Source organism: Armigeres subalbatus, chromosome 2, assembly GCF_024139115.2.
Source record: "Armigeres subalbatus isolate Guangzhou_Male chromosome 2, GZ_Asu_2, whole genome shotgun sequence".
In the NCBI taxonomy this organism is placed as follows: domain Eukaryota; kingdom Metazoa; phylum Arthropoda; class Insecta; order Diptera; family Culicidae; genus Armigeres; species Armigeres subalbatus.
In genome coordinates, this window is record NC_085140.1 from 436871809 (window position 1) to 436895380 (window position 23572).

At 40.1% G+C, this 23572-nt stretch overlaps 1 protein-coding gene across 4 annotated transcripts in view; it reads right to left on the bottom strand.

Annotated features, from left to right (window-relative positions):
* LOC134213608 (mucin-22) overlaps positions 1-23572 on the bottom strand; it is a 171598-nt gene that overhangs the window by 47877 nt on the left and 100149 nt on the right. For all 4 annotated transcript variants that reach the window (XM_062692834.1, XM_062692833.1, XM_062692832.1 and 1 more), the window contains one exon: positions 16987-17221. In XM_062692834.1, coding sequence (XP_062548818.1) covers positions 16987-17131 — 145 coding nt within the window. In that variant the 5' untranslated portion in view covers positions 17132-17221. The remainder of the gene's footprint in view (positions 1-16986; positions 17222-23572) is intronic.

The following is a 23572-nucleotide window of genomic DNA, read 5'->3' on the forward strand; positions in this document are numbered from 1 at the left end:
AACACGCATATAAACACAAACACGCATCTAAATACAAACACGCGCCTAAATAGAAACACGCACCCAAAACACAAACACGCACCAAAATACAAACACGCAACTAAACACAAACACGCACCCAAAACATAAACACTCAACTAAACTCAAGCACACACCTAAACACAAACACGCACCTTAACACAAACCTGTACACGTATATTTCATGATCTTCAATTGACTTAGGAAATTCGCATTTTCAATTATTGCTAACTTTACAGTATATTTTTTAATACACCTATTTCCTCACTTACTCACCAAAAAAATCGAATGAGTAGTTTTACTCACTCAGGCGTGAGTTTACTCACGCGTGAGTGCTCACCATACCTGTGAGTACTCACGCGTGAGTAGAACTGGTTCAACTCATATGAGTGAGTGAGTGAGGATGGAACGAACCATGCTCACTCATTTCCCAACACTGCTGCAAATAACTTCTATTGTATTTGTGTTGCAAAATCATGAAGTTTGATGTGTCGCAAGCTGGGTTTCAGAACCATTCAAAAAATGACCACTCCCCTGGAGAGCACCAGGTTCCCAGGGAACCTCCAGAAGTAGCCAGTGAGCTAAGGGTCTGCAAATGGCTTCTATTGTATTTATGTTTCAGAATCAGGAAGTCTGTCGTATTGAAAGGTGGGTTTCAGAACCATTTAAAAAGTGACCAGGGAACCGCCAGAAGGGGCCAGTGTGCCAAGATGGTCTGCAAATGTCTTCTATTGCATTTGTGTTGCAGAGTCATGAAGTTGACCCTTTTTTACCTCTTTAGAACCAGGGGACCGCCTCTTCTGATCCCATATGGTCAATTTTCAATAGCAAACAATAGGACAGGATTCCACTTCGACAAGTAGTCTTGGAGATGCGTCAAATATACGTTTTCTTCGACTTTGCTGGAAACAAAATTCCATGCATAACCGTAGCATTTGAAAGTCCTACGCCGATCGCTGCACAACCTCATAGATTTAAACAACCGATGTGATCGCGGACGGCAGATTTCTCCTCGTGTATCGGCGTTATTAGAGGCAGTCCTTCAGTGACATCTTTATAAATTTCCAAGCACATACTTCATGATGTTTATTTTCGACCAACGAAGATAATAATAACGGTTTTGCTTGGGAATTCAAATTCATCAAGCTGACAGCAAACGAAAAAAAACGGGACGTAAATCTGACCCCGTCCGTTTTCACGCACGGTACACTACGTTTTTTCAAGTCAACGGCTAAAACTTCTCCAGAAATTTAACTAAGAATTCCCTCAAATTCACATAATCCACAAAAATTCCAGGATCTCTACCGATAGTTCTCTCAGAAATTCTTCAAAGATTTGTTCATCAGGAATTTTATTTAGACTTCTTCTAGAAATACTAGAAATATAATAATTTCTTCAGGATTCCCTGAGAATTCCTTCAGGATCTTTTGAAAATGTCCACAAGAATTCCTTCAGCGGGTATCTTTGGAGTTAAAAAAACTCCGGACATTTCTTCCCTTTTTTAGAGTTTCTATAAGAATTGGCGTTTTCCGTCAAAACATTTTATTCGCTCAATTGATTCTATGTTTTATTTAAGGTCAACTTTTGAGCGAGATGGACCAACTAGGTCCGAGGTCAATGACAGTCAAAGAAAAAAGGAAAACTTTTCCAAAGAACCCATATTTTTACGCTTTCAAGTATTTTTGTTTTCTAAGATTGGCCTAACGTTTGCCCGCTTTCGAACCAACATCTTGTGAATTTTTCAGGCCAGTTCACATGTGCAGAACATTTTTGGTTCTTGTTTTCGATTTTTAAAACAGTTAGAGGCTTAAAAATATGGGTTCTTTGGGAAAGTTTACCTTTAATACGAAAAATGTTTGAAAAGTTTACCAAAAACGGGATACAAACTTTAATGGGACAGCTCAATTCTTTCCGAAATTCTCCCAAAAAATCCTCCAAGAATCTTTTCAGTAATTCTTCCAGGATTTCCTTCGGGAATTCCTCTGGCAATTCCTTCAAAAATTCTTCCGAGAATTCCTTAACAATTTTTCCCAGTAATTCTTTAAGGAATTCCCCCGGAAATTATTTCTTGAATTGCCCCGGAAATTTATCAAGAAGTTCCTCAGAAAAAGCTTCGAAAAAAATCTCCAGTAGATTAGAGAAGGTGTTTTATGGAAAAACTTCCCTCGAAGGATTTCTTGGCGAAGAATTCCTCAATCATCGATAAAGCAATTTTAGGAGAAACAATTGATGGAATTCTAAAAGGAGAAATTTCATAGCAATTTCACATGGATTACTCAAAGAAATCTTGTAGGAAAGTTTGAGTTACCTGCAGGAGAAATTCAAAAAGAAATACCTTAATGGACTTTCGAAGCAATTTCTTAGGAAGTTCTATGAGAAATTAACGGAATTCCCGAAGCGTTTTAAGTTATTTCCGGAGGTATCGCCATATGCCATGTTTGACAGGTCAACTGCTCGTTTGGAACGCGCAATTATATGGGACTGACAGATGATTGTGTTTCAATATCCACACTTTTTTGGGTGCTTAACATGCTACGTGCAGTTATGGGTAATACACCAGCCAATGGCGCACAGGTCTATTTGGGTGCTGTCCGGAATTTGAAACAAAGTGTTCGGAACTTAAGATAATTTTCACAACTTATTTAGTATTTGAGATATTTGAGGTATTTCAAATAGCAAATAGGTTGCGATAATAAAAAATAAATATTAAAATGAAAAAAATAGAAAAACTCCTCGGATTTGTTAAAGAATGTTTTGAAATTCTTAAAAATTATCCGAATTTTATTTTGTTGTCCCCTCAAAATATTATTTTTTGCAAAAAAAATACAAAATAGATTTTAAATATTTGTATCGGCCTAATTTTGATTTGTTTTTCCCATTTTCTAAAGATTCGTTTCATTGAATCCTCAAGTGCAATGCTATTGAGATTGTACTTCTTCATATACTAAAATCAAATTTCCCAATATCAGGATGCCGTCCTCCGGTTTAGTGTTCATCAAGAATTTCTATATTTGAACTAGGTTATTCCCAGCTCAGAAATTCCTGGATCGGATCGTAATTCCATCTCACCCACCTTCATACATACCCACTAGCGCTAACCGCTCACTTACGAAAGACCCCAACCGCTACTGTATGTTTAATTTTATTTTTATGATTCAAGTTTTACTCCTTTCCGTGGACTCGTTTGAACGCATCGAATTCGTACGGTAACCGTGCTACCCAGTACCGGCAGGGTCAAGTTCGTCTCGCACTGTAAACTTCCTCCGTCGTAAACTTTTACAATTTATTGATTTCGCGAACTGATGCGACAGCTTGATGATAACTTGTCAAACGCTAGCCGTCCTCATCGGGGGTTTGGGTTGGTTTGCAGTTTGAGGTGATTCAATCCATTTTCCTCAAACAATCAATATTGCACCGTTTTGACCTTGGCCGGATAGTTTCCTTTGCCAGTCCCCGGAATCCCGCATGCGAATTTTCCACAAAGAAATGAAAAACAAGTGTAATGTGGCACGGTGCTGGTCTGAGTGATGTTGTGCTTCCTTATCTCGGTCGGTTTATCGCCGGCACAGACTGTAAACTTGGGCAAATGGTTTCACGGGAGTGGCAAATGCTGGCAATGGCAGAAAAAAAAATGCCCAGATCACGTCGTACAGAGTGGGCTATTTTTGAGGCCAAGCACGCGGTGACACATGCAAATGATACATATTGCAGTTGACATTGCGGAGCTCTGCGGGTAGATGCAAAATGGAAACCCCGAAGTTGCGTAATACGACGCAGTAGAAGGTCTGTTCTGGCCAGAATAAATAGATGCAGATGGTCATTGGCCGAAACAAAGGTCCCCTATCTGTTTCCAATGGTATGCACTTGTTGGCTTTCCAGGAATATAATACCAAGACAAACAGACCGATTGTTGACACATCTGTTCCGGAGTCGGTCGTTCGTCAATAGCTGGCAAACAATTGTGAAGAGCTTTCTACCAACTGTGTCAACATATGATCCGTGCGAAAACATGGATCATTGGGAAACATCGACAAACCATCATCAGTGACGCAGTGCGGTATGATTCTTTCACAGATTCAGAGATGGCATGAAAATCAATGTCAAGGGAACAACACTGCTCATCTATAGGTCGTCCTGTGAAAAACTCCTGAATAAGTTTCCAACCTTGATCGTGCAAATATTCTTGAACAAGCTTTCCCTGGTTCTTCTAGCAAATATTTGAATAGATCTCTCTTCTTAATGTGAACATATTCCATTGTATTTATATATTTGAAGCATCCGTTAGATGTGCAGTGAAATTCTGTTCTAGCATTACGTCTGTTTGTCTGTGGTGCTTTGTTGCACTCGAAGTACATCTTGATTGTACCAGGTTATGGTCTCGTTAAACATGCGTTAATTGCAAGGCAAACAGTGCTGGCTTTCCGAGTGATTCCCACGCCTTATTCTACAAACTGATTTGTATTCGAATAACCTGCTAATTTGTCTCTTCCAAATAAATAAATACAAAGGAATCTTAATCACACAGAGCACGGTTCCAAGTTCTAGAGTTCAAGGTTGTGTCAAGTCTAGTCTTGTTATTACACATATGGGTATGAGCGCGTGTCATGAAATTAATCCGACCACTATTAAATGTTGAACATCGCGCAGACACGTCGCCGCAATTGCCGTTGCCGGGGTTTTACCGAGGAGCGCATATGACACCAACCCAACCAGCACGTTTTCTGCAGCCTGGCCTGGCGCTGGACTTTGTCTCGTCTCAAATTAGCCTCCATCGTTGTACTGTAGCCAGCTGTGCTCGCGCGTCAGATACCTATCTAAAGAGGCTTCGTGCAATAACGGCTTTATTTTTGGGGTTCGAATTGCATGACGCACGCACGGCAGGTCGTTTCAAAATAGGATCGATTTCGAGGAGTTACTGCATGAATCATGGGACAGTGGTTGAATTCGTAGCGGCCAGATTTAGTTATCTTTGATTACTATTTAATTATTGATACCGAACGATTCTGGTGAGACTGCTTTTCATTACGTAATATAATTTTTGTAATACACAACACAAACTTTGATGGCATCCCGATCAATATGTGACAACAGTACAAAAGAAAATCGAAAACATTTTAGTTTTCACAAATTTAGTTATTCTTATCAGTTTATCTCATAAAATGTTATACTTTATTCTGTGAAAGATAATGTAAGCCACCGAATAAGAAGTAGTAGCAATGAAATGATTAAGTTGGCATGAGAGTATGACAAGCTGATGAAAAAAATGCTTTTTGGCCATTGGCCGGTTCATCTCTTCTTTTTATTAGTGTATAATTCCCCAATTCCGAGACGAGCCAGCCCAGGGCTGAAAGTCTCGCTAATTCCCCAAAACTAATTCACCAAATTGAAAATTACATTGTATAACATATCTTTGAAAAAATAGATAAATTATTTTTCCCCAAAATAATATTCCATGTGAATAAGGTTGAGGTCGAAATACGCATGTGAGACATACCACTAAAAAGCTCCAAATAATTTTCTTAACTGAAATAAAATTCCTAACTTAACCCTGAAAATAACATTTCTCCAAAAAAGACGTTTCGCTATACAACATTTTGCCGATATAACATCTCCACATACAACGATCTCCGTCGTTTGACATAGTCATTTAACATACACTCAAAATAATTGCCACTTTAATTCCACTATAAAAAGTCATGTGGAAAATCGAAACTTTCATCGGCCTTTTTTTATTAAGGCCATTTTTTATTAAGATGCACTTGTGATTTGAGTGAGTTTTATTTGATTCCAGTAAAGCCCCAAACGCAATACAACGGAACGGCGACGGAAACGGAAAATTTGACAGTTAGCCCATATATTTTCTGTCAAATTTACCGTTTCCGTCGCCGTTCCGTTATATTGCGTTTGGGGCTTTACTGGAATCAAATAAAACTCACTCAAATCACAAGTGCATCTTAATAAAAAATGTAGTGGAATTCATTAGAAAACATAGACAATAATATCTATATACTCTTCTAGTGAATTCTACTCAAAATGAATGTTTGAAAAAAATATGAGTGGGGTTCTCAGAGCGAAAAGTATGTTTATTAATAATCGCTAATGAAACATTTTGCAGAAGCATTATGAGAACGATAGCATACCCGAGCAAAGCTTGAGAGCAAATCGATAACTAATTTTGTTCTTGTGAAATCGCCTAATTTTGATAACTCAGGTTGATATCCTTTTGGTCGTTTTAACGGTTAAAAGATCAAAATCTACAGCAGAAAAATCTTACTGTGACATCAAATCGAAATCTATTCCTGCTATCGATGAGAGCAAATCGAAAACTGATTTTGATATTGGTTCCGATAACAAAATAAGTACACAGTTTGATGTCAGATCATACAATTTAGAAATCAACAGCAGAATGAGATCAAAATATGTAATCAGTCATGATGATTCATATTTGAAAACAAATTATGATTTCAATTTGATATCTATATCAAAATATGTTCTCTATATGCTGTCTGTATGTTTTCAGACTTTGCTCGGGTAGCATATGTGATTGTACAAATCGTGGGTTCGATCATTTAGTAGTTTATCAATAACTCGTTCCACCGGTATAATTTCAAAATGTGTTGTATGGTGGACTTTTAGTGCGAAGGTTTTTCTACAACTCTCCTTAACAGGTCGATGTTCGAATTCCACTATTAATTCCACTACTGTATATTGTCGCAAAATGGTACTTGGGATTAGTACCTTTTACTATACAGTAGCAGTTGTATACCTGGCCACATCCAGAGTCTATTGTATAGAGTTGCGCAAAGAGTGAAGCCAAATCTACCTATTGAACTGTCAAACCGTCTACCTATCGTGCAAAGTAAACAAATGCTTGTTGGTAAGGCGGAAGTATTGTTATCGCCTAATGATTATTATGGCGAATTGAAACGTATTAGATTGGTTCTAGAAACAGCTTAAAAAAACTTCAATACACCTCCTCATAAAGTAGCAACAAGAAACTCACGTCTTTGCACTCCGTGGGTGACTTGGTTATTGAATTGAAAAGCTTTAGAAGTGAACACTCCCGTGAAGTCACTTGAAGGGTTGAGCAAATATGAAAGTTGCCAACATAATAACAAGAGCATCATTCAGAATAAGTGTAAGAAGATCCTCTTTGCGTAACTCTATATAATAGACTCTGGACACATCCTTACAATCACGGAAGGAAGGGAAAGAATGTTAGTTCAACATCTACTAGTGAAGATGCAGGGAACCCATACTACCTTCATAGATGTCTCGGGAAGGAAAATTTGTGTTAGTAAGGTTGGGTAAGGTGAATAATAGGGAACTCTATTCGACAATATAGAGCGTTTGTCAATAACAGTATATGCTGGAAAAAAAAATAATAAAATATATTCATCAATTTACTTACGAACCGTTTAAAGGAGGACAAAGTAACCTGGATTTTACAAATGTTTCGCATTATATACAAAACACGTTCAACCGCACACTTATTCACCGAACATTAAAATCAGAAACAAAAACTCGGATTTTACGAATGTTCTAAATCCTACCTGAAACACGTCTGATCACGCACCAATTGTTTACTCACTCGGCCGCGCGAACTATCTGCTTACTGAGCAGAAACACGACAAAACAGGCACTGACGGCCGCGCAATGCAGAACACAATATTTCGGCAAATCGCGCGATCTTTCTGCTGTCCGAAACAAGAGCCAACTCGCACTGAACTGATTAGCTTTATTACCGGCCAATTGAAATTCGACGATTATTTTCATATATAAGAAAAATGTTCTTGTGTGATTATTTACATTTAGGGTCTGTCTTATTTGAAGAATTAAACTGAAATTAAACTTAAAAGTGAACTTTCAATAATTATCAAATAACCCTGCTCGCAGAGCAAGAATAATTTTTTTGCAGAAGCATTATGAGATCGATTTGCGAAAAATATGTTTGAGTGTGAATTAAATCTCTACTCATTGTTTTGCCCTCGTCCGCTTCTAGTGGATGGGATATCAATCACAGGGATACTACACTGCCCATAAATTCATAACAGTCCTATGTAGATAGGAAATCAAGCAAACATGGGACTGTTATGAATTTATGGGCAGTATAGAAAAAATTTTTTTTCGAAGTTTCACTTATAATTAAAGTACATGACCAAACGAAAATTTACTTAAATTTTATTTTATTTTCTAGTGTATTTAGAATAATGAGTGCCATAACTAATGAATCATTTAACTTTTACACCCGCAACTACATGGAAAATAAGCTGCATATGTTTTCAAGTCGTATTATTTTGAGTGTAGAGATGTTCAGAATGATGTTTTGAGTGCCACGTTCGCAATTGGACGTGACTTTTTCATTGTTGCTGCATCTGTATTTTTTCTTTGTTTTGGCCGGTAAAGGAAGAAATTTGTACTTTGGAAGAAGCAGATTTTTGCCAACCTTTGTCAACGCAAAAATGAAGTGTGCACTTTCGTGGACACTAGAATTGATCCTCAGCTGTTTCAATATGTTGATGTGTTGTAAAATATCATCGCATATCATTTGACTAATTTGTTAAACTTTTTTTAAGAAGCTTAATTCACTGAAACTCTTCCCAGAAAGTCACGTGTCATTTGACATAATATCATTTGAATGAAGTTTTGCCTTGCACGCTTCAGATTACATATTTACAGTAATGAATGAGGGATTTCGCGCTAACTCGAATAAATGTTAGTAGCACCCTCTCAGATTTTAATGAAACTTCCTGGACATGTAGAGTTTGTCACAAAAAGCCACTTTGGATATTTAGTTTTTCCAAAATTGATCTAGACTATCGTTTGAAAAGGGCCAAACATTTTTTGCCGTTTATTTTTCAAATGGATATAAGGCCGTTGCAAATATTAATTTAACATTTTGTTCTACTGGTCTCCAAAAGGTCAATAATCATTAAAATGAAAAAAAAAAAAACTCCTCGGATTTGTTAAATATATTTTGAAAATCCTTAAAATTATTTTAATTTTATTTTGTTGCTCCCTCATAATATTATTTTTTTGCTAAAAAATCCGAGCGACGCATCCTACAAAAAGTTGTTTATGGGTGACTATCGCAAAATCAGTCAAATTTTCGAATAAAAATATTGGAAAAAATCCTAATGAGGTTCTACACTAAAAAAACTCGAATTTGAAGCAAAGCTCAGTAGCTCGTTGAAAGAGGCTATGAAGCCTCTTTAACCTTCCAGACACCGAGCAGCTCGTAAACTTCCTTTTGAGCAGCTCGTAAACTCCCTTTTGAGAAGCCTCAAAGCCTCCTTTCAGAAGGCTCAGAAGCATTCTTTCAAAAAGGATCCGAAGCCTCCTTTCAAGAGGCTGGGAAGCCTCCTTCCAAGAGGCTCGGAAGCCTCCTTCCAAGAGGCTCGGAAGCCTCATTTCAAGAGGCTCGGAAGCCTCCTTTCAAGAGGCTCGGAAGCCTCCTTTCAAGAAGCTCGGAAGCCTCCTTTCAAGAGGCTCAGGCCTCCTTTCAAGAGGCTCAGGAAGCCTCCTTTCAAGAGGCTCAGGCCTCCTTTCAAGAGGCCTCAGAGCCTCCTTTCAAGAGGCTCAGGAAGCCTCCTTTCAAGAGGCTCAGGCCTCCTTTCAAGAGGCTCAGAGCCTCCTTTCAAGAGGCTCAGGAAGCCTCCTTTCAAGAGGCCTCAGGCCTCCTTTCAAGAGGCTCAGGCCTCCTTTCAAGAGGCTCAGAGCCTCCTTTCAAGAGGCTCAGAGCCTCCTTTCAAGAGGCCTGGAAGCCTCCTTTCAAGAGGCTCAGGCCTCCTTTCAAGAGGCCTCAGGCCTCCTTTCAAGAGGCTCAGAAGCCTCCTTTCAAGAGGCTCAGGAAGCCTCCTTTCAAGAGGCCTCAAGCCTCCTTTCAAGAGGCTCAGAGCCTCCTTTCAAGAGGCTCAGAAGCCTCCTTTCAAGAGGCTCAAGCCTCCTTTCAAAGAGCTCAGAAGCCTCCTTTCAAGAGGCTCAGAAGCCTCCTTTCAAGAGGCTCAAGCCTCCTTTCAAGAGGCTCAGAAGCCTCCTTTCAAGAGGCACAGGAAGCCTCCTTTCAAGAGGCTCAGGCCTCCTTTCAAGAGGCTCAGAAGCCTCCTTTCAAGAGGCCTCAGAAGCCTCCTTTCAAGAGGCTCAGAAGCCTCCTTTCAAGAGGCTCAGGCCTCCTTTCAAGAGGCTCAGAGCCTCCTTTCAAGAGGCTCAGGAAGCCTCCTTTCAAGAGGCCTCAGGCCTCCTTTCAAGAGGCTCAGAAGCCTCCTTTCAAAGAGCTCAGAAGCCTCCTTTCAAGAGGCTCAGAAGCCTCCTTTCAAGAGGCTCAGAAGCCTCCTTTCAAGAGGCTCAAGCCTCCTTTCAAGAAGGCTCAGAAGCCTCCTTTCAAGAGGCTCAGAAGCCTCCTTTCAAGAGCTCAAAGCCTCCTTTCAAGAGGCTCAGAAGCCTCCTTTCAAGAGGCTCAGAAGCCTCCTTTCAAGAGGCTCAAGCCTCCTTTCAAGAGCTCAGAAGCCTCCTTTCAAGAGAGCACAGAAGCCTCCTTTCAAGAGGCTCAGAAGCCTCCTTTCAAGAGGCCTGGAAGCCTCCTTTCAAGAGCTCAGAAGCCTCCCTTTCAAGAGCTCAGAAGCCTCCTTTCAAGAGGCCTCAAGCCTCCTTTCAAGAGGCTCAAGCCTCCTTTCAAGAGGCTCAAGCCTCCTTTCAAGAGGCTCAGGCCTCCTTTCAAGAGGCTCAGAGCCTCCTTTCAAGAGGCTCAGGAAGCCTCCTTTCAAGAGGCCTCAGAGCCTCCTTTCAAGAGGCTCAGAAGCCTCCTTTCAGAGGCTCAGAAGCCTCCTTTCAAGAGCACAGAAGCCTCCTTTCAAGAGGCTCAGGAAGCCTCCTTTCAAGAGGCTCAAGCCTCCTTTCAAGAGGCTCAGAAGCCTCCTTTCAAGAAGGCTCAGAGCCTCCTTTCAAGAGGCCTCAGAGCCTCCTTTCAAGAGGCTCAGAAGCCTCCTTTCAAGAGGCTCAGAAGCCTCCTTTCAAGAGGCTCAGAAGCCTCCTTTCAAGAGGCTCAGAGCCTCCTTTCAAGAGGCCTCAGAAGCCTCCTTTCAAGAGCTCAGAGCCTCCTTTCAAGAGGCTCAGGAAGCCTCCTTTCAAGAGGCTCAGGCCTCCTTTCAAGAGGCTCAGAAGCCTCCTTTCAAGAGGCTCAGAAGCCTCCTTTCAAGAGCTCAGAAGCCTCCTTTCAAGAGGCTCAGAAGCCTCCTTTCAAGAGGCTCAGAGCCTCCTTTCAAGAGGCTCAGAGCCTCCTTTCAAGAGGCTCAGAAGCCTCCTTTCAAGAGGCTCAGAAGCCTCCTTTCAAGAGGCTCAGGAAGCCTCCTTTCAAGAGGCTCAGAAGCCTCCTTTCAAGAAGGCTCAGGCCTCCTTTCAAGAGCTCAGAAGCCTCCTTTCAAGAGGCTCTGGAAGCCTCCTTTCAAGAGGCTCAGAAGCCTCCTTTCAAGAGGCTCAGAGCCTCCTTTCAAGAGGCTCAGAAGCCTCCTTTCAAGAGGCTCGGAAGCCTCCTTTCAAGAGCTCAGGCCTCCTTTCAAGAGGCCTCAGAAGCCTCCTTTCAAGAGGCCTGGAAGCCTCCTTTCAAGAGGCCTCAGGCCTCCTTTCAAGACTCCAGAAGCCTCCTTTCAAGGGCTCCAGGAAGCCTCCTTTCAAGAGGCTCAGAAGCCTCCTTTCAAGAGGCCTGGAAGCCTCCTTTCAAGAGGCTCAGGCCTCCCTTTCAAGAGCTCAGAAGCCTCCTTTCAAGAGGCTCAGAAGCCTCCTTTCAAGAGGCTCAGCCCTCCTTTCAAGAGGCTCAGAAGCCTCCTTTCAAGAGGCTCGAAGCCTCCCTTTCAAGAGGCTTAGAAGCCTCCTTTCAAGAGGCTCAGAAGCCTCCTTTCAAGAGGCTCGGAAGCCTCCTTTCAAGAGGCTCGGAAGCCTCCTTTCAAGAGACTCGGAAGCCTCCTTTCAAGAGGCTCGGAAGCCTCCTTTCAAGAGGCTCGGAAGCCTCCTTTCAATGTGGAAGAAGCATTCCGAATCTTTCAATCACTTCGATACAGATCAATAGTTTAGGCAAAACTTAACGCCCTGGGACACTTTCAGTTCGGAAACGGCAAGCTGTGATCCATAATACTGCTCTTAAAAGTGCGTGTATATTAGACTGGCCCAGGAAAGAAAAAGTTGTTAAATTCCACGGGGCACCCCCCAGGATTGTATCTTCGGGTGAGAAAATCAATCTCTGAAAATTTCAGCTCAATCGCTTGTTGCATAAGCTGGCGCATTCGATTTGAAGTTTGTATGGGGATTTCAGCCAAAATGTATAGGAAAATACACCTCCGTCACTCATTTGATCTGGAAATTGGTTCTGATTGCTCGATTGACCTCAGAATTGCAAAAACGGCAGTTGGTATGCTACAGAACAATTTCACAGAACATTGTATGATGATTAAATGAACTTTTATATAGGTTTCGGCTGATGCGATTCGATCAAAAAACCCAAAAATACACAAATCAGCTCCTAATAAATCAGCCGAAAATTATATAAAAGTTCATTTAATCATCATGCAATGTTCTGTGAAATTGTTCTGTAGCATACCAACTGCCGTTTTTGCAATTCTGAGGTCAATCGAGCAATCAGAACCAATTTCCAGATCGAATGAGTGACGGAGGTGTATTTTCCTATACATTTTGGCTGAAATCCCCATACAAACTTCAAATCAAATGCGCCAGCTTATGCAACAAGCGATTGAGCTGAAATTTTCAGAGATTGATTCTCTCACCCAAAGACACAATTGTGGGGGGTGCCCCGTGGAATTCGACAACATTTTTTTCTCCCCATAGTAATCTGGGCCAGTCTAGTGTATATAGGGGCCTCATACTCATTACATAAGCACTTATTGGGGTGGAATGGTCTGTCATTTTCTTACGCTCCATATAAACAAAAAATAAAAAAATCTTACATGGAGTGAAAAGGGGTCGAAAAACCCAGAAAAATGCTTACGTAATTAGTGAAGTTTCTCTAACGAGCGAAAAAAATCATACATTTCCGATAAAAACATTTTTTTTCGCATTTTGACGTAGAACTACGTCTGTCTTCTCTATATTGGGGTAGGTACTCTTTACGATTGCAATAATGTCACGAAAATATGATGGACTTTGATCGTTAATATCTCAGCCGTTTCTCGATGGATTTTCATTTTTCTTGGACCATTCTATCAAGGAAGAGTCAACGCTTTATACACGATAAACACTAAGTTCGCTTTTACGCGGTTTTTATACACGAATCGCTTTTTATTCGATTTTTTTTAACTCGAATTTCGGGATCTCCTCGGTTTTTTCGGACATATTTTGGGATTTACGCGGCATTCTACGTTGTTTACATTAGACTGACTTAGTGGCGGGGCTTAGTATCTGTTCCAGTTTACGTCGGTGATGGTTGCAGCGGTACACTATCAGCCAGGGTTGTGCTGAATCATTCTCATACAATAATTATAGGTAGTAGGCAATAACTTTTCAAATCTTGGAATCGATTGATAATGAACACAAAATTATCATTTTAATGTAAACCTAACTAATACCAATTTAATGTCAACAATGAAGTTCAATCGGATGTTTGGCATTGTGTTTTGGTGTTATGTAGGAAAATAAGTTCAAAAGTAGCATTTACCAATGCTTTGAATCGAGATACAATTATCGAATGATTCTCACTTTCTGGCGAGTTTTCATCAATTGATAATTTGGATATGTGATCGCTTGAGAGTGTTGTTAATTCTCGATTATTTAAAAAAATATTTTTATTTTTCTTTTCAAATGCTGGTCTAAAAATTGTATACATCACCAGGGTTCGTAATGCTCACTCAATCTTAGAAGCACAGGATAAACAACGAAACAGATTCACCCTGGGCTTGCAAAACGCTTGCTTTGGTCTCATCGAATAGAGAGTCGAAACCCTGTACTTTACATACAGCTACGTAGTTGAACGTCACCTCTGCGTACAACCCGATTGGGCTGCACCTTTGAGTTTTTATAACATTTTTCGATCTAGTACCCATTCAATGCCTATTCCATTCTTCGATCTCTTCCTATCTCGATGGTCTCTTCAATATCGAGATGTAGAGAGTCGACTATACATTTATTCCAAAACATTGAAAATCATTTGTTCGTGACACGCTGATTTTTTCAAGTTGTGAAATGTTCGCCTGTATCCGTATCAAAAACAAAGAAGTAGATATTTTATGTCAACATGTTTGGGAAATATATTGATCATTATTAGATTATCTATGTGCTGAAAAACGTTTGAAAATTTCCACATCATATGCATTATTAATCATTTTTTATGCATCGGGTTTTAGTTAGGTTTGAATTTAATTTCAATTTTAAATATCTTTTTCCGGTTTCTACTCATTACGTCCATTCCGGCAATAACTTTAGTGAAGAAGCCAGAAGTCTGTTCATTATTAAACCTAGAATGTAGTCAAACAACTATTTCCGGCTTGGTTTAATCGAGCTTGTTTCGACAAAACCCAATTATGTTAGTTCTCTCTCATCGTGCTAGTTCCGGTAATACCTAATATGGTAAATATCTGAAAACCTTTAGAGACAAACGTTATTTTCCCTTTAAAAAAAGGAGAACAATTCTTGTTTTTAACTCAAAATGATTCAAAATCTAGTGCTCTCCTTGATTTTCATCTGAGTTCTGTTATGTATAATCGAAACGGTACCAATTTATTGATTTAAAATTATGGAAAACAAAAACTCCTACTAAAAACGCCGAATTACCCAGTTTACAAATAATAGGTCTTTTGGTTGAGCAGAAGCAGATCTTTGAACAAAAACCGGACCCGGTCGATCGCCGGAGAAGATTCATCGACTGAAACCCAATGCAATGATACGTTACTGGGTATGCGAATTTAACGGTTCGACTGGAAATATGTTAATAATGTGAATTCTTCATTTATACATACCTAGGGTAAGACGGTATATTGCGCCCCACCTGGCCAAAACGCCCCCCTTTGATATCTAGAAAACTATAACTAACTAAGGGTCAAATTCAGTTGGTACCTATAGATATTTGTAAAACCATCATCCTATGTGAATATGGGAGTATTTTTGTATTACATAATGAAAATATTTGCAAAATACAAAAAGTCACAGTTTTGATGTAACTTTTAATGTTTGTTTGCTCAACATACTGGAGCGACACTAGCATACTGTCCGCAAAACTTGCACTGGAACACTCAGTTGGGCAACAAAATAACTTTTCTCAGTGGTTAATATAATATAAAATTACTTCCATCTTCAAAAATATAACGTTTTCCAAAAACATGTTTCACTGGTCAAAACGCCCCAGTGTAGGCAGGACAATATGCCCTTACTAACTGGACACAAGCGCGGCGAGATTGCATCAGTTGCTTCCAAATTATATGGGAACTATTGGAATGTAATTCCAATCCGCTTAAATGGACTTATGTTGGTTTTTTTTTATTGTCAAGCACATAAGAATATGTAACCTTTTTATTATGTGATTGATAAAATACTAATGAAGGGCTATGGAACGTCTTTGGTTAATGTGGGGCGCATTGCCCAGGCACTTATTGAAATCCATTTTTTACGACTTTTCAAAAAAGCTTTATTACGTGTTATCCGTAATATTTTTATATGACTACTCACGGGCAATGCATTTGCGACTACCAAATAACACAAAGTTTGCATAAATTCCGTTGAAAAGTAAAAAGTTATCAAGGAGTTGCCTTAGGGGGGCATATTATTCTTACCTTACATGTGCGACGGCTAGCTGGGAGCTGAACGCCGGCAACTGGTCACTGACAAGTTCTCCGTTAATCCGAGTTATTAATTTATGTGCCCACTTTGCAAATCGACGGATGCCCGGTAAAAATTGTGGGTCATCAGTGATAAAGGTGGAGTTGATTGGATGTTCAGTGCGGTACGAAGCAGTAATTAGGGGGACAGTTCCATGATTCATCTCTCGTACCCATATTCCATCATACAAAACAATAAACCTTTTATTTTATTGAACTTATGAATACGTTGCTTGTAAGGTGGAAAAAAGTCACAAGTCCATTTGGTCTTCCAATTTGAAAAAAATGGAATAGAATAAGCAGAAGAACCGGAACAGTTACCTTACATGTTCTATAACCGACGAATGAAGTCATTTGATGCTTTGATCAGCGCAAGCTATCCAGAAATGATGAGTATTCAATTGACTCAAGCACATGCAAATCCAATCCTACACTTTTTCAAGCTCAATCAAACGATCAAGTATTTAGTCTACTTGACGTTTCCATAATCAAAACAAAACCAGTCGCACACCGTTGTCGTCATCGTAGATAATACGGAGTCAATAAACAATTTCGCGCTACACATTTTCATGGCGTCAATGACGCTGTCGACGCGCCACTTCTGCTCGCCCACACACTCGACAACGACAGACGACAAACGGAGACGTCGACAACAGATAAAACACTTTCCGTTTCATCCGAGGCAGAGCTTCGAATTGCCGTAATTTCGCACACGTTATGCAAATTGGCATTATGAGGGTAAAGCGTGCTGTGCGGGGCTTCACGTCCACCCACATGGTTAAGACGATGGCTAAGTGCGTTGCGTATATACGCGAATGTGAAGTCCAAATATGATGATTATCAAGTACAATAATAGCAAACAATCAGCATAAATCAACTCCCGTGGTTCCTTGGGATTGGTTCTGAACTGAAATGGTCTACATTTCTTCCATACTGCGGATGGATGAAGTGGGACGTTCAAACATGACGTTTGAGGCTGTGATTAATAATTTCAAGTTATAATACATGATTTCTGGTAGAATTCGCGGTAGGTTTATGAATTAAAAATTATGATAACTATCATAACTTCCGTATTTGGGACTTTTTTCTAATCTCTTTGTGCGACAGAATACCAGACGGCGAGAGCTTGCGTCTTCCCACGCGTGACTTTAATTACCTGTTTGTACTACTGACAACGATGAACAGAGGAGCACGAGTACGGCAAGCAGGAGTGTATTGGAGCAGTTATTTTTCGGCAGGCTTATCCGGTGCAGCGAGGGCGGAGTTGGCCGCCACCACCACAGCTTATCCAAGTTCCGCATCTCTCGCGCTTCTAGTCGTCGTGCTCCGTTGATGGCTCCTAGCGGAGACTCAGCTTTCCAACCTGCTGGCTGATACTGGCGGCGCGGAATCTGTAATTGAACAAACACAGAAATCGAAACAAAAGGTCATTTAAACAAATTAGAACATTAATATTGATTATTGTTAATAGTAAGTAGAACGGCCCTAACGAACGGCGATGACGATCAGCCGCAGAGCAGCAGTCGAACCCAATTAAAGCATAACGGCATCGGGTGTGTTGGACGAACGCGACATTAGTCGCGAGGAATTGAACCGGTTTTTCAGAATGAACGGGATCCTCGGGAATAAAAACTACGTAACTTGACGGCGGACCGTGTGGTGAGCTCGGGAATGGCACGGGTAGCAATGATGATTGGAAATGTTAGTGAACTTGAATAGTATCACGTTTTTTTGTCTATGGACTGGTGGAACTACTTACCCGCCCACAACCCACTAGTAGTGAACATTTGCGACTGACGGTGCATTGTTTGTTCGTTTGGCAGTGAGCGAACGGATCAATACAGTTGTCAGTTGCCTTACCAAGAGTATTTGGATGGATAGTGAAAGGAGGTTTGGCGCAATATGACATTAAAGGAAGGTTAGGTGTGTGATTCGCGAAAGTTATTACATAGCGGTACAGGTAATAGGGTTGATTGAATTCTTATACAAAGAGGGTGCGAAGCTTGACATTATGTCATTGATGGAGTGTTTTATGTATGCATCATAGTCATAATGTAAGATACACAGATTTTTTTTTCCAAATGAAATGGAATAGTTGTCTTTCAAGTTCAATATTGAACAGTACAAGAACATTCAGTATAATGTGCTTTGTAGTCGAGTGACTTACCGCTAAGCCATGGAAGGCCCTTTCATTTGATGTAAATTTAGAATAAACGCCAGATCGTTCAACGGGAACATTAATTTTAGCATTTCCAAATCGCTTTCATTTAATCCTTTCCCATAGATCGCACCACTCATTGAAGTGAATCCAGACAAAATATCCCTACTAATTATTCGCCCTATCCAGAAATAATAGTGAAAATGCAGAAATGATATCTGTATCTAATGGCAATGAAAGTCGAACTAAGATTTCTTTTCTTCATATATATGACCGTAAGGACATGGCTTAAAATCTGTTAGCCATCTCTTCTAGTCCAGGGCGTTATATGTTATGTCTAGGGATGTTCCTTTTTCACCTGACGATGCAATGCGGTCGGGTCTAGCTCACACAACCTCACTTGATCAGTACAATTGCTGATGGAGAATGTATGTAGCGGCCGGACATTCTAAATACTCACGCTCCTCTTATGTGAGGCCCCACCGTAGTACCCCGAATGCCAGTACCCCGAATGGAATAGTACCCCGAAATCCATTACCCCGAAAGGCCGTTACCTCGAAAACATTTCAAATCTGTAGTATTCCATTCCAATGAATCGCTTAAACTTAAACTTAAACTGTCATTCTACCTTATTATAACCTTTTTTTTCGATTTTAAGGACGGCTAAATAAACGTCGGATAAATAAACACCTTGTCTTTAAGACTGCGTAGCCGTCCTTAAAATCGAAATAAAAATATACAGTCGATTTCTCAATAGCTTATTATAACCTGGAAAATTTCTATTCTAAGAAATGGAGTAAGCGAGCCGGTATCAGACGGCTTAAATGACGCGTTATCTGTGGTGCAAGGCACACAAAATAAATAATGCCTTCTTTAAATGAATGCGTTTGCCTGGTATAAGGCACAAGAGAAGATGATGCCTTCTTTAAATGAACGCGTCTGCTCGGAATAAGGTGAACAGAAGAGATGATGCCTTCTTTGAATGAATGGTACAAGACACACAGAGGCAATAATGCCTTTTTAAAAGTAACGCGTTTGCCCGATATAGGTAGGTAGGCGTCTGCTCGATATAAGGCGAATAGAAATGATGCCTTATTTAAGTCAACGCGACTTCCCGAAGACAAACAAGATCTCCCTCTCTCACTTATACACATACACATACATCCCCTTATTCACTCACTTCCTCTGCCTCACTAATCATTACGCACTCACCCACGCTTATTCGTTCACCCACTCTTACTCACTCACCCACTTTTACTCACTCGCCCACTCTTGCTCACTCATCCACATTCACTCACTTATTTACTCTCAATCACTCGCTCACTCACCCTGTTTCTCACTTATTCATTTTCATAAGCTCACTTACTCTTACTCACTCACTACCTCTTACTCATTTACTCACTTTTCCTTACTCACTCACTCTTACTCATTCGCTCCCTCTTGCTCATTGACTCACTCCTACTCACTCGCTCATTCATACTACTCACTCACTTTTACGCACTCACTCACTCTTACTTGCTCATTTTATCTTACTTATTAACTCACTCTTACTCCCTCAATTTTACTCATGCACACACTCTTACTCACTTACTCACTCGCTCCCTCTTGCTTACTCACTCACTCACACTTATTTACTCACTCATCTTCACTCACTCTTACTCATTCGCTCATTCTCTTTTACTCATGAATTCATTCTCTATTACTGATTCACTCACTCTTACTCACTCTCACTCAGTCGTCAACTCTTATTCACCCACTCGTCGATTCTGAGATTTAGATCACGCTTCATCCAAAATCCGTTGCTTTGTCTACAGCGACCAAGGAACAATTTCAAAACCTTGTTGCCCTTGTAGCCATGCTGACGTGGACCGCAATTGCCTCCGACTCTCAGCATTGTGCATGAGAACGTGTTGCATAATCTCCCCCTACATTTGAAGACTCTTGAAGGGTGCCATACGAAGGGGAACTTGATTTTACGGAATAAGAATACTTATTTCTATGCCGCATTAAAATAGTACCAGGCGAAGGGCAAACTATCGTTCATTCATATGAATTCTGAATAAACTTAAAAAAAAAAAATTTGAAGTAATGAATAATTCGGGGTACTGCCTCATTCGGGGTAGTGTCCTATTAGGGGTAATGGCATCCGGGTAGTGATTCATTCGGGGTAGTGGCCTTCGGGGCTGTGACATTATGGGTAATGGAATTCTGGGTAGGGTCGTAGAATCCTAAATGTGAACGTGTACTATACACATGTGAAAGTGTTAGCTTGACAAATGGATTGTGAGTGATTAGACTACCCAAGTGACATTTTAAGTTTTATAACGCTCTTGAAGTCCATAATTTACTCTTGAAGAGTGTTATAAAACCAAAATGTTACTAGGGTATGCGCCCAATTTGGGAATCTCGAGCTCATTAAGTAGCCACTAGGTTGCGAAGGCCGACGGAGGTCATTCGTAGCTTAGTTGGTTAAAGCACCAGTCTAGCGTATTGAGGGTCGTGGGTTCGAATCCCATCGGAGGGAAAGTGGTTACTTCCAATACATTTTTCAAATCAATATCTTCTACATAATGTACATATTCGGCTCCACCCCACTACCTCGAATGCCAGTACCCCGAATGCCATTACCCTGAAGGCCACTACCCCGAATGGGACAGTACCCCGAAAACCATCACCCGAAAAGCCATCACGAAAACATTTAGAATCTATAGTATTCTATTATTATGTTTAACACCAATATATATCGATGAATCGCCAACAGTTTTGATTTTTCTTCCAATAAGCTTTAATTGTCATTCCTGTCATTATGGCCTGGAAAAGTACTATTCTACGAAATGGAGTAAGAGATCCTTTTTCTTTCCAACAGAACGCGTTTTCCCGGTATAAGGTAAACAGAGGAGATCATGCCTTGTTTAAATGAACGAGTTTGCCCGGTATAAGGCAGACAGAGGAGATGATGCCTTCTTTAAATGGACACGTTTGCCCGGTATAAGGCAGACAGAGGAGATAATACCTCCCTTTAATGAACGTGCTTATACCTCGATAAGGCACACAGAGGAAATACTGCCTTTTTAAAAGTAACGTCTGATCGATAGTAGGCGAAACGAGATGATGCCTTCTTTAAGTCAACGCAACTTCCCGAAGACAAACAAGATCTCCCTCAGGGCTGACAATAGTCATTCTCGTCGTATGAAGAAAGCGAAAAAAATTTAGTCTTCGTCATAACATTGCACGACGCAACACCTATTCGTTTTCTTCGCGCCGCATGCGTACCACGACGATAGTCGCGCAGCCAAAAGTTATGACGATTTTCGTCGTCACTTCTTCACACAATTGATTGCACGTCATTATAGACGGACTGGTTAAAAACATAATAGCGTCTCAAATAAACAAATAGTAGGAAATTTGGTAACATAAATGTATCGATAACATTCATAACGCTTTCATACGTTGCTTCAAATTCATTATTCCAAAGAATTAGTAAAAGTCATCGCAGAATAACGGTATGAAGTCTTCGTTCTTCGATGTCGTCAGGACGATTTGGTTACACGACGAAAACTAACGTCGTGCGCGTTATTGACGATGTATAGAGTAGCAGTGAAGACAATGCAACTCGTCGCTACTGTGGCATTTCGTGCTATGATGATGTTGATTGTCAGCCCTGATCTCCCTTTCTTTCACTCTCATACACAAACCCCCTTACTCACTCACTTCCTCTGGCTCACTAATTATTACTCATTCACCCACTCTCATTCATTCACCCACTCTTACTTACTTAACTACTCTTACTCACTCATCCACTTTTACTCACTCATTTACTCTCAATCATTCGCTCTCTCTTTCTAGCTCACTCTTTCTCACTCACTCTTACTCGATTACTCTTACTCGCTCGCTCACTAACTCTTACTCGCTCACTCACTCTTACTCACTCACTTAATCACTCACTCACTCTTACTCACCCATTCACCCCCTCGTCGATTCTGAGATTTAGACCACGCTTCATCCAGAATCCGTTGCTTTTACTACAGCGACCAAGGAACGACTTCTACCTTGTTGCCCTAGTAGCCATGCTGACGTGGACCACAATTGCCTTCAACTCTCTGCATTGTGCATGAAAACGTGCTGCATAATCTCCCCCTGCCATTCAGGAATCTTGAAGAGTGCCATACGAAGTGGAACGGGATCTTAGAATACTTAGTTCCATGCAGCATTGAAACAATTTCAGTTCCAATTATTGTTCATTCATATGAATTATGAATAAAATTTTGTTGAGTAACATTTTTTTCATTGAAATGAAGTATAAACTTGAAATAATGACTAATTCGGGGTACTGGCTCATTCGGGGTAGTGTCCCATTAGGGGTAATGGCATTCGGGGTAGTGACTCATTCGGGGTTGTGGCGTTCGGGGTAGTGGCCTTCGGGGTAATGGCGTTATGGGTAATGGAATTATGGGTAGTGTCGTAGAGTCACATATTCACATATGAGTTTTCAGAGCATTGTAAATTAATGTCCAAGTCGGATGGTTTAATACCCGGAATAAAGGCAATTAACTTTGATTGACCTGAACCTGATGATGGTTTTATTTCAGTTTTATAGGTATCGCAGAATCTGTAGGGTTTTATCAAAGTTTTCGTCTAGTACAAATTTCCTCAATGTTATATTCTCCTATTATGGTTTCAAGAGATGTTCCAGGATCATTGTAAGCTGTTTATTTTGATAAATTGTTAATCAACAGTACTTTCTCCCAATTGGAACCATATAGTTTTAGAAAGTTTTATGATGGTCTTCGCTAAGTTATGGTGTCGATGATCTTCAAATTGCCAACATAAAACTTCCACAGGCCTAAGTGGTGTTAATTGGGAGAAAGTTCTTTTGTTGAAGAATATATGAAAACAAACCAAATATACTGTCACATTGAAAGCAAATAAATAGAAGAAATAAAACTCTGATGTATCATTGAGGCAGAAATAATGTAAAATATTTTTTCCCATATATATGAACACATCTTTTGCGCCAAGCTTTTTTTTCGTCAAGATTTTTTCTATCTGATCAAATTTAACATCGGCTGCTTTGCATATTTTGGTCTATTACAGCTGGACAGAATTTACTAAGACAATTTCTTAAAAATGCATTTCCTTGGCTTTCTGAGAGTTAGCATCCGTAGGATGCTGGATAAAACAGTCAGGCATATTCTTTCAGTTGCTAGCGAAAGGTTCTGCTAGAAGGCATGATGTAGTATGTTTTAAAAATGACTGTGCAAATTTTTATTAGATGGCATTGATTTAGCTCTAAAACTATAAGTTTTGGCTTCAAACCACCACAGTGATTGATTTAACTATCAGTTAAAACTTGACAATGGATGTTTATTCTTCCATCGTCATAATGCAACAATTTTTCGGAGCCCACTCATTGCAGTTTCGAAAGGTTGTTGTACTCTGTTGTACGAGAAAGGCAAAAAACTGTCACAATGAAACAATGAGCATGCTTCAATCACAGCTTCATTTATCAATAACATTATTCATTATTAATAACATGCTGTATATTAACAATTTTAGCAAGAGATGATTTCGGCCTAATCTGTGT